Raw genomic sequence first — 12,572 nt, forward strand, 5'->3', positions numbered from 1 at the left:
AGTTGAACATAAAATGCAGACTACGCATATTCATTTAACTGAACAGCAGCTGAACTTGTTTTCACACAGATTGAACTGAGGCCTCAGCTAGTAGAACTATATGAGAGCTCTAAGCAATTGTTTTTTCGAAAATGAAGGTGGAAAAAAACTTCCCAACCTCTTATGGTAAGTCGTGGAAGGGATAAAAATTACCAAAAACACGTAACAATTCATAACCAATCCCAAAACACAAACACTTCAAAAACGTTTTTTTAAAGAAACAACTTACCTAAAACCAGGCTGACACTCAATTTCATGTTCACCAACCTGGAAGGAAGTTTAGTAATTCAATTTAGTAAACGACCGGTAGCCAGTTGGAGAGCGAGGAACAGTGGGAAGGTCTCGGGCGAGTCCCAGACCGGACCAACACTAGGGTCTATGGGAGATGCTGCGCTCGCGGAGAACAGTCGAAGGACGAAAACGAGGCCCCGTCTCCTGCATCTCAGTGTAGGTCAGCAGGGGAGAGAACCCTCACACCATCGTAAAGAGTAGGGCATGGAGTTCCCGGTGTTGTGGTCTGGTCTTGCCCATTGTACTGTGCTACTGGAAATGCCGGAGAGCTGTATAAGCTACTCTTCAAATCGAGAGATGATGATGATGATGATGATGATGATGATGATGATGATGATGAAAAAAATGCAACAAGCAGATTGCTACAATATGGGATTTTGTAGTGCAAACAAATGTCCACTGCTCAATTATGTTATGATGCTTGTTCTCTTGGGTGCTCTCGATAAATCGTCTTAACATTTCTGAACAGCTTCTGATTGTTACTGACCCAATCAGAACATCATACAATTTGGCGACATTCGCATACAATTGTTGTAATAACAACATTTCTCATTCTCTTGCTTCCCGTTTATGTCTTAAACAGGCTACTAGAAAGGTTTTGTATTAAAATACACGCTTTTGTGATCTTACCACGAGTTTGAAAGGAGTACTTGATGTAAGGAACCTGTAACGACTCCTCAGTATGAAATAGAATCTGCTGTCATATTCCAACTCATTCACATCGACATCTGTCACAACCAGTGTGGTGCCCTCCATCAAACACGTCTCGAGGTGGCCACGCAGCTCCTGGGGTAAATAAAATAATAAAACAAAATACCGCAAATGCCTCTATTCTTCTCTCTCTCAACTTCATCACTCATTCAACAAACATCCCATCTACTAAGGTTTTAACCGAAGGAAATCCGGGAAAACTATTATTTGGAGGTAACTTATTATAAATGTTAAAATTGATTTCAGATTTCAGCGTGGTTTAAAAAATAAATTGTGGTATGTTCATATTCAAGTTTATGTTGCTATTATCAGCGTTGTTAAATATATTTTTTGATTGGAAAACGGTTTCAAACTGAAGAAGGGCTATGCCTGAAACGTTTGTGTAAACTACACAAAATGACACTATTCACAACATTTTTTTTAGTTTTTTGGTTTTATAGTACTATATTTTTTTATAACCCAGTTCAGTTATAGATATTCTATTTTAAATTACTAAGTAACATCTGCTTTAGCTAATCTCGGTAGTTTCACCTTTGCATTGACTAAATGAAAAAAAAGGTAACTGTTTTTGTTGTTGTTAAGTTTTTTTGACGTTGTTGTTGTTGGCTTCTAAGACAGGAACCTGGCCTTTCATCGCTACTGGTCAGTTCGGCATTTCGCGAAGGATAAACGCCAAACCAGCCGGAAGTGATGATAGGCGGTTGTATTCGCAAGCCATTGTTGTTGTTGTTGCTGTTGTTGTTGCTGTTGCTGCTGCTGCTGAAATAACACCCTCTCTAAAGACCGTGTAAGCATGTAGCAGCCTTTACAGGAACGCAGCTGTTCATAACCTTTCTACACTTCTCTTTATGTGATTATTGCTCACCTTGTATTTGACGAGCGTGGTTTGACCCAGCATGGTCAGGACCCAGGTGATGGCGATTCTTTGAGGATCGCACAGCAGAGCCCATGAGTCAGAACACTCCTCTTGAGAGAAGATACACACAGTGTCCATGGATATCGGGTCTGTGGGCAACTGGAGGTTCTCCCATGTCTTCAATACTATCTGTTGAGTCAAAACACCGCAGAGCGTAATCAGGTAACGTATTAGCAATAAAAGGCTCTAAGGGTTTCCCTTAGAGCCACGAACCACGAGCAAAGAGGTTGTAAAGGTAGTTAAGAAATTCAGAAGACAGCTTTGAAGCCGAGGGCTCATGATCCAGCACTACGGTTTTGATGTTAGACCGATTTACCAACAATGTCTTCTGTTTTCATTCTTGCGTTTCAACGCACTGTAAAAATACGACTTCTAGTAGTTCAGAAAAAAAACCTCATAACAACGCACTACTTCACTAACATCAGATACAAGAAACATGCAATACTTTCTCCTCTGCTTTATGAAAAAGCCAAGAATCCTTATCACTTAAAAACAACAACAACAAAAACAAACAAACAAACATAACAAACCTTTCCCTTGAGAAACTCTGGAAGTGTAAGACGGTCGAAGAGATGTTGATATTGAACTTTCAAACCATTATCTCTATTCACTTGCATGAAAAATTTGCCCATCCGTTTTCTGAGAAAATGAAACGAAATAAACACCTGTGTTTATTATTGTACTTGACAGTAATGATAAATGCTTTTCAACCAATGGCAGCCCTCGAGTATTACTTTTTCTATTCCATAACACGGAATACAGTATCATCATTGTAAAACACGTTGTATTCCCGACACTCGCTCAAGTTTTAATACGATTAAGGACACAAAATGATTTTACGAACCTTCTGTCAACTCCCATTGAACCACAGTAAGTTAGAAATGCCGCTCCCGCGATACAGTTAGAAAGCAGTATTTCAGATGAGGTGTATTCGTCGACATACGCTTTCCATTCACGCTCCATGTATTTCAAGCTGTATAAAAAAACAAAAACAAATACGTTTTAAAACTCCAGATAATGAACGAAATCACACATTCACGCCAACGGCTGACAGGTTATCTCACAATAAATAAATCAAATAAATCAACTTTGTTTTACGAGGGTTGCACATAACAGTCTTTCGACTGACAAACCTGTGGCCCTCGGATTCCCGATCGAATTGGAATTTAGATAGCTGTAAAATTCTTTGCCCATCAGTTTATGAGCATCACAGAAATCATAAAAATTCTAAGAGTTTACTGTGGTATTGGGGGACGCTAACTCAAAATTAGAGACGTTTGTATGGATTTTGAGCCATGTTCCAAGGTCCATAACTTCGTCTCTGTTCATCCTAAAAGCATCAAACTTGGTCAATTAACCAATCTCACCGTGATCTTTCATGTTATGTTGTCAGATTATTGATTGCTTCAAATTTAAAACTCGCTCCAGTCCCTTGTGCACCTTCGGAATGGCCAATAGCCAATCAGATTGCGAGTTTACCTAACAGTCGGTCACTGAGTAATGCTAATAGCTATGAGTATCACGTGTTGGAAATACTTTATTTTTCTATTGTTGTCGAAAAAAGCATTCATAGCGGTTTTTTCAGCAGATATATACCTGTGCAGAAGGCCGGTGGCAGCTTTAAGCCTCTCACTACAAGATCTGACGTCATTGCCCAGGTTATGTTTCACTACCACTGCGTCATCATACTCTTTTTGAAGCCTGGTTACATCTTCTTGGAGGCCTGGCAAGTCAGCTTCGGTCAATTCAACCTCTGGTTCTGGCGTGGCTACCTGCAAATAAAAAAACAAACATTGACGCTGTCATACCTATCAGAATAAATGCGCGCCTGACGGGAAAAAAAGAACTCGCTGAGCGCTCAATTTCATCCAGGGAGGGAGCAGGCTGGGCCGGGGCGATGAAAGGCGCAGTCCACCCTTCGTGTAATGTGTGATGCGGAGTAGCAATGGAACGGGCGCTCTCTGGCTTTTCCGGTACGAACTTCCGGTGCCTTCTTCCACCCTGATTTCATCCCCGCGCCTGAAATTCGATTCAAAAATGCTACACTGATGACGTAGCAGAACAGGGATCCATTCGGTGCTTCACTTGTGCCTGGAAGAGTCATAACCGAACAACAACCAATCGTCTTAATCTTAAAAGAAAGTTCTGTAAGGTTGGTTTGTAGGCTTAATTGTTTGCTTTTTGTCGTCGTCGCCGCCGTTGTTGTTTTTATTTTGTTGTTATGTTATTGTTGTTGTTTTGACATAGTGAATATATGAAAGACATGTATGTGACCTGCGGATAAATGATGAAATGAATGATGTGATTCTCGCAGTGTGTAAGCAATTTAAGCAATTGCATTTTTTTTTTAAGCCAAAAAACGGGATTTGAACCCACGACCTCCGCGATACAGGTGCGTTCAATCAACTTTATTAAAAGAGGGTAACGGCAAACAGTAAAAACTATTAAAAAAAAAGCGGCCCCCGGATTAAAAATTACAAATAAATAATATATACTCGCGTTGTTCTCCCAACTGAGCTATGAAGTTACCCTTTGCCTCTTTTTCAAAACGAGTCTACGTGCGAACTATTCATCATGAAAATGAGTTTCACCTACAGGTCCATTTTTATGCAAATCAAACTTATTTACATTTGAATGGTTTCGCACGTAGACTCGATTTGAGAGAGGCAAAAGGTAACTCGGAAATGGCCTATTGTGGGTCCCATTATCCCGCATTTGGAGTAGATGACACAGTGATGAAATGAATTATGTGATCCTCATTGTGTCTAAGCAAACTGTCATTTTTTGTTTTGTGGGGCTAAGCCATGTCCCTCCTTACTTTTTCCATTTCATGCTCCTTTGCTTTTTTCTCTAACTCGGCTTGTCTCTCGTCATCTTCGCGTTCCTTAAGCAGCTCTTCTAAATAGTCACACGCCTTTCGGTACGGTTTGTAGAGCCTCGTGTACTCAACTAACGCCACAGTGTACTCCACAAGGACAGCGGCATCCTCTGACGAGTATTTGGCGGCTGTGGTTGTGATTCCTTGAGGTTTACGTTCTGTTCAAGATTAACAAACATATATCTGAGTAAGATCTGACTGCAGAATACTAGTACACTGGAAAAGTTGAAAATTTACATGCACATGTAAATTACGATTTACAAAATGTAAATCTTATTTACATTCTTTGTAAATTAAAATTTACATGTTGGAGTTTTGTAAAACAAAATTTACATGAAATTTACAGTCTTCAACGGATCATGTAAATGTATTGTAAAAAGTGATTTACATGGTCCTTTATTACAACGCTAATTGTAAGAACATGTAAAAAACATGTCAAATGTATTAACCATTTTTACAGTTTCTTTCTTTGTAAAAAACATGTAAATTTCTTTACTAAATCATGTAAAGAACATGGAAAATTGACAAAGGGGCGCCGTTCGGAAACATGTAAAAACCATGGAAATTGACAAAGGGGGCCTGTTTGGAAACATGTAAAAACCATGGAAATTGACAAAGGGGGCCTGTTTGGAAACATGTAAAAACCATGGAAATTAACAAAGGGGGCCTGTTTGGAAACATGTAAAAAACATGGAAATTGACAAAGGGGGCCTGTTTGGAAACATGTAAATACCCTGGAAATCGACAAAGGGGGCCTGTTTGGAAACATGTAAAAAATATGGAAATTGACAAAGGGGGCCTGTCTAGAAACATGTAAATACCCTGGAAATTGACAAAGGGGGCTGTTTGAAAACATGTGAACATGAGCTTTTAATTCATGATGTAACCCACCAAATAACTTTCGCGTGCATTCATTAGTTAGACAGAACGCATCACGTGGTACGAAATTAAACGACGAAGAAGAAATCGGAGGGATTTAAGAAAGAATAAAATAAATATTTCCCCTTCCGGCTTGCTGGAGGATAATACTCCTTGCCTGAAAGATTATCCTCAAAATTTCAAAGTTGCCTTTGAAGCTTAGTCAACTGTTCATTTTTTCAGCCAAGGGCATTATCCTCCAATATGCAACCGCCTGAATGGGTTTTTATTATTTACTAATTATCTAGATGAACGAAGCGCAAGACGAAATTAAGCGACTGATATCAGTTTTAACATAACTCATTACAAAAGCTCTTAGTTACAAATCTTTTACTAATATAAAAAAGTAAACAGATTATAAATAAAAACCTTTTGATGCAGAAAACGAAGGCGACTATGACTTCGTCTAACAATATTTTAAACAATCTGGAGCAGTGGGGGGAAAACGCTAGCGTCCATCAGTTTGGCTTATATATTTTTCGAGACATGCGTTTTGGTTTTCTTTATATTATAGACAAGGAAATTTTGCTCGCGAACGGCGGTATAAATTGGTCGTTTGCCGTGTTTGACCTGGTCGAGAGGTAAGGCCGAGAAGCACTGGCGCGAACGAAAATTAATCCCGGCGTCCTCTCTGGTACTTTTTGGCGCTCGGTTCAACGGTTCGAAGATCGATCATTGAGAGGCCTTTTCTCTCGCTAAAAAGGGCAATTTTCCTCTCTTTAAGACTTTATTACTTCCAAATTAGCTGCATGGAGCCTTCTTTCACCGGATCTCCAATCAATACGCCTGTTTTAGCCAAGTTTCTTTCCAAGGTAAGCTTATATGTTAAAATATGTTTTGGTTGATTTCCTCTATGTAGCTTCTAGGTGAGATTGTTTTAATATTTTAATAGAAGTTCAAAATTAGAATTTCGTGTTTGTTCTTGCACTTCATACGTATAATTCAGCACTTCTTAAACATGAAGTTATTGTTAGAATAAATTGAATAATTCGTGTGCAGTAGAGATGTCAACACAAGACTTTCAACATTTTTATTTAAAATATAAGCTTATATAATTTAAGAGTGCAAGGCTTATTTATTATTTATTTATGTATTTATTCATTTATTGTATTTTGCAACAGTTTAAACTCAGTGAGGCTTTCAACTGGCAAATTATAAAGCAAACTAAAACAGCTTTAAAATTATCACCCAAAGTATTTAGCAGTATTTATCAATCTTATCTATATAGTACTCCTGGCATATCAAACTCATTCGATTGGTTTTGTTAGTCGAAAAAAATCGAACTTCTATTTTGCTGTGAGTTCGATTATTCCCAGGGTAACCAATCGAATGTTCGGTAATCGAACTCAATCGAACACCAATTGTTCGATTGGGTTCGGTAATCGTACATAATCAAACTCACAATAAAATTTGGTCAATCGAACTCAATCGAAAGTTTGATTACCGAACTCCTGTTTGTTTATACTGCGTATATATTGATTTATACTGCATACATATCGATTGATTTCAAGAGCCACAGCTGGGGCAGTAGAACAACGTACTCGTCCGAAACTGAAGTCAATTTTGCATGCAAGTTTTTTGCTTATTACGATGATTTTGGTCTTAAGAAAAAAAATATTTTACTTGTTCACTTATTATTGTTGTCATCCATGTTGATAGTAAGCACTTCCTCCAATGTAATTATGCTAGAAATTGCTCTTCTCCTGTCAACGTCGCTTTTGGCCGCCCTCGAGGGCTAAGACAGACTGATGGCGGCAGCGTTTTGGCTCCCTATAATGATTCTTCACATATTGAACACACTGATTGCCTGTGTTGCAGTGAATGAAATGGTGCAACTTCTGTTTGAGTGTAACGGTAAAAACTGCAGGGCAGAAACCATATCCTTCCTTCTAATATAGAAATGTAAACAATAGTGCATTTCAGTTATTTTACCGTCCTTCTGTTCTCTTCTACCAAATATATTTTACTAAACATTGACATTCAGTTCGATATTTGGACGTTTTTATATTTATTCCATTCAATAAAAGTTGATTTTGATTAGTCCTGTGTGATTTACTTATCAAGAGAAAGATTCAGAACTAGATCAAACCCGATTGAGTTTGACTGTTTTGATTATGTTCGATTGGTTCGAAAATCGGACTTACAGCAAAATAGATGTTTGATTTTGTTCGATTACCAAACCCAACGAAGATTGTGTCGATGGTCGATGATTTTTGTTCAATTTCTGGTGGATACCCCGGGGAACCAATCATACACAACCGAACACAACCAAACTCAAGTTCGACTTTTCGGAATCCATCTCTTGATAAGTAAAACATCAGGACAAATTAAACCGAGTGTCAATGTTTTTTATACATATTTTTGTAAGAGAACGAAACAACAGTTAAATACTGATATATGCACTTTTGTTTACTTTTTTATAGTGGTGGGAAGGAAATGGTTTCTGCCTTGTAGTCACCATAAAACTCAAACAGAACATTTTTTTCTACTTAAACAGAACTTGCACCATTTCATTCACCGCAACATAGGCAGTAGTAAAAACAAAATAAAATAAATAAATAAAAAAACAACAACAACAAAACATAGGCAGTAGTGCACCATACAAAATGTCTGCATAATATACAAACAAGCAAGAGTTCGTAATCAAACATTCCATTTTGTTGGATGGACCAAATTTTAATTTTAGTACGGTTATGTGCAATTACCGTACCCAATCAACCATTGGTGTTCGATGGGGTTTGAATATGGAATGTTTAATTGGTTACGTCAGGAGTACTGAAGTGACTTTTAATTGAGTCAGCAAATGACATTGAATTGTTTGGATGTGTTATTATTTTCAGATGAAAGGGTTGATAGCAAGAGTGGCATGTAAGTACAAGCCTCAATTTATGTCTCAATGACTAGCAGCTAATCAAAGTTTTAAATCCAATGTAGACTTAATGACCTGCAGTCAAAGGCTTTTTTCTGTAAGTCGAATAGCACTGCAGTAAGCCCAAATAGGACTGAGGTTAGCCGAAATAACAACCTGGTTAACCTCAATACAGTGGAACCCCGATATAACGATCTTCGATATTCCCGATATAACGATGAATATGTTATGTCCCGGCAAAAATAAAATGTATAGGACAGCACCCTGATATAACGATTCCTTGATATAACGATATAATTTTACTGCCCCCTTGGCATATGGTTATATCTGGGTTACACTGTACATGTAGCACTATTGTTAGCCTTAATAGCATTGCACTTACAATGTAGCCTAAATAGCACTCCAGTTGGCCTTAACAGCACTTTGTGTGGCCCTAAATTTTAAAACTCTGGTTAGCATGTTTATGGTTAGCCTTAAAATAATTAATAGTGGTAATGGTAACATAAAGTGTACTTTAAAAATTCTGACAGTTGGCAGCTGGCCACTGTGGTACAGTGGTCATGAGTATAGCTTACCATGCAATCAACTTTATAGGAAATTTGCTACATGTACATTTACAGCTGGTCTAGTACAAATTCCTACATGTCCAAATGTGCATCGTAGAGTGCTTAAAAAATACATGTTCAATTGTACATGTCATATTTTTGAATTTTGTGATACCATAAGGTCTTTATTTTTGTAAAGTTTATATTTGAGTGCAACCAATGGACTGCAAAACTCTACTTCTCACGTCCTTGACAACAACTGGATGGCAATGTAATGGAGCAATGTCTGCATGTAAAAAATTACTTTCAGTCAGCTGTTCTCAAGGTCAGCTCTCCCAGTTATCTTGAAGTCCCTAATGTGCAGGTTAGAAGTAATTTTGTTTCAACTTTTCTTTAATTTTGCAAACCAGTTTATTTTTTTTCAGATAATATAAGAAAGAGAATGGAAGTAATTTTTTTACCACAGACAACCAGAATGTCATTCTAATGTTCTTTATATTTTTTAGGTTAAAGAAGGCTCTACCACTCACTGATGAAGTCTTTACATACAAATACTAAAAAGGTGGCAATAACCAGAGGTGGTTAAGGTGTAAAATCTTCACCTCGTATATCAGTCTGTACCACAAATGAAGCACTCTGAATAGTGTACAACATGTACATGTTGTTTTTTGTGGTTATTCCATCACTTTTTCTACTTTACAATATTGACACTTTCAAATAGGACCATTAACAAAGCCTGACAATTCAGTGATAAATGTTTTGAACCTAGGCTGGTCAGTGTTCGAAATCATTATTCAGAGGTCTACTATGGTATTTGATGCCATAGCTTTTTATCAATTGTAGTGCTATGATAGTAGTTGAAGGGTTGGAACCCAAACCATTTGCCAAATAACCACTTTAAAGGTAAAGAATTATTCTACATCAGTGTCAGTCTTAGTTCTTACTTTCACAATTAAGTGTTTATTCGATTAAGCGCCCAACCTCGAATAAGCGCCCACCTCGAATAAGCGCTACTCTGTAGGTAGGAAAAGTTAAAAATAAGGTCTTGTAAATGTACAACAAGAGCGACCGAGCAATGATCAGCGTCTAATTCAAGGCTTTTTGGGACAACATACAATTTACTACCCTCGGGAAGGCCACCGGGGCAGAACTTTGGGCCACGAGGCGGAGAAGTGGGGAGGAGACTGGTGAAGAGGCACCAGTACTCAATGAATTTATCTGTCAACATTCCTTCAAACTCTACTTTCTTTGAAATTAATTCTTAGTTTCTGCGGTTTTCGGGGTGGGAGTGAAAAATTAGCAGAGGTTGATGCAAGTTCACTCGCGGCTTTGCCACGTAAATGTTTGTGCGTGCTCTAAGGTGAGCCTACTCGCAGGCTAGTGTGAACTTGGCTGTTCAGTGTTCAAAATCATTGTGCAAAAGGTTGTGCAATGTTTATTATTCGTTTGATTTCATAGTTTTATGATATGGAAGGGTTGTGGTAGTAACTGAAGGGCTGAATGCAAAATCATGTGCCAAACATTACATGAATTGAAGCAAAAGAAAAACATTCAACAAAAATTTAATCCTGAAATACCATGGTTTCATTTCCAACCCTTCAGTTACTGTAAAGTATATTTTATGCGGTTATTCAAAAAGACCATTTACGCCTATTAATAAAAGTGATCAATATCTTACCCATAGTATAACTTTAAAAGGCTCATTTTCATCCTACAATACATGTCTTTCATGATATGGTACATTTTCATACATATGCTAAGCTATTGCATAATTCACCTCATATTGAGTGCATGAAGACACTTCAGTAGAGGAACATAGGATAAATCGGGGCACATGCCAAGCAAAATAGATTGGCTTTTTAAGAGAAAAGCAAACACCAGTGCAACATGCAGGATCAAAGTGGGCCTTTGCAATAGAGGAGTAGTATTATTACTATTTGGAAATGAAGTCACTGATATGTTATTAGACAGTTCTATCAATTAATCATGCAAAAATTTTTCTTAATCTTTATTGTTTTCCATAATGATTACGTGAAGTTGAAATAATTGGTATCAGCAATTTTTGACCTAGTAAAACTGCTTTATTTGAACTGAAAAAACTATACAAAACTATACGATCTAAATCATTTTATTCTGAATGAAATGCTAGTTTTTATTATATTTATAAAGAATATTCCAAGCTATATATACATGCTTTATTGCAAGATACTTGCAGACAAACTTTATTACTTATGGGGTATAAAATCATTTGTATGTATTATTATTAACTGGAAAAATATATGCACTGACGTACTGAAAATGAATGTAGTTAGGATAGTATCAAGAAAAGGTTATAGACGAATAAAAGAAAACAGTGCCAGGCATTCTGTTCTTCATTTTAATTACAGGGGCTAGGCAGGTCCCCTTTGTCAATTTCCATGTTTTTTACATTTTTCAAACAGGCCCCCTTTGTCGATTTCCAGGGTATTTACATGTTTCAATCAGGCCCCCTTTGTCAATTTACATGTTTCCAAACAGGCCCCCTTTGTCGATTTCCAGGGTATTTACATGTTTCAATCAGGCCCCCTTTGTCAATTTACATGTTTCCAAACAGGCCCCCTTTGTCAATTTCCATGGTTTTTACATGTTTCCAAAAAGGCCCCCTTTGTCGATTTCCAGGGTATGTACATGTTTCAATCAGGCCCCCTTTGTCAATTTACATGTTTCCAAACAGGCCCCCTTTGTCGATTTCCAGGGTATTTACATGTTTCAATCAGGCCCCCTTTGTCAATTTACATGTTTCCAAACAGGCCCCCTTTGTCGATTTCCAGGGTATTTACATGTTTCCAAACAGGCCCCCTTTGTAGATTTCCAGGGTATTTACATGTTTCAATCAGGCCCCCTCTGTCAATTTACATGTTTCCAAACAGGCCCCCTTTGTCAATTTACATGGTTTTTACATGTTTCCATACAGGCCCCCTTTGTCAATTTCCATGTTTTTTACATGTTCAGTCTATTTATAAGCATCAGGTATAAATGTTTTTACATGCTTTTTACAGGGTTGAGCGGATAAATTGACATGTTATTTACATGGTCCGTGGTCTTTCGTTCGGGAAATTTACATGATGTTCTTGTGTTTTTACATGTTTTACTTCAAATATTTAGTTACATGTTTTGAGAAGAACATGTAAAAGGGTAAAAACTATGTAAATCATCCTTTACAGTGTCTTTACATGTTATTTACATGTTATTTACATACTATGTAAATTTTCAACTTTTCCAGTGATATTAAACCTGGAAAATGTTTCTGACATCAGAGAAGATTAGTTCTTTGTAGTTTCGTAAAATGTTGCATCTTATTTTTACGTCTCTGTAAAAGGGTGAGGTAACCTTAAATGATGGAACACTTTTTTTAGGGCACTGGAC

General features: G+C 37.4%; 1 protein-coding gene across 1 annotated transcript in view; it reads right to left on the reverse strand.

Annotated features, from left to right (window-relative positions):
* LOC144656149 (dynein axonemal heavy chain 8-like) overlaps positions 1–12,572 on the reverse strand; it is an 80,911-nt gene that overhangs the window by 17,434 nt on the left and 50,905 nt on the right. The window contains exons 68-74 of the mRNA XM_078516376.1: positions 4,776–4,993; positions 3,554–3,729; positions 2,802–2,930; positions 2,488–2,596; positions 1,907–2,086; positions 961–1,116; positions 269–306 (exon numbers count right to left, since the gene is read on the reverse strand). Coding sequence (XP_078372502.1) covers positions 269–306; positions 961–1,116; positions 1,907–2,086; positions 2,488–2,596; positions 2,802–2,930; positions 3,554–3,729; positions 4,776–4,993 — 1,006 coding nt within the window. The remainder of the gene's footprint in view (positions 1–268; positions 307–960; positions 1,117–1,906; positions 2,087–2,487; positions 2,597–2,801; positions 2,931–3,553; positions 3,730–4,775; positions 4,994–12,572) is intronic.

This window comes from Oculina patagonica, chromosome 6, assembly GCF_052425735.1.
Source record: "Oculina patagonica isolate OP01 chromosome 6, crgOcupat, whole genome shotgun sequence".
NCBI classification, from domain to species: domain Eukaryota; kingdom Metazoa; phylum Cnidaria; class Anthozoa; order Scleractinia; family Oculinidae; genus Oculina; species Oculina patagonica.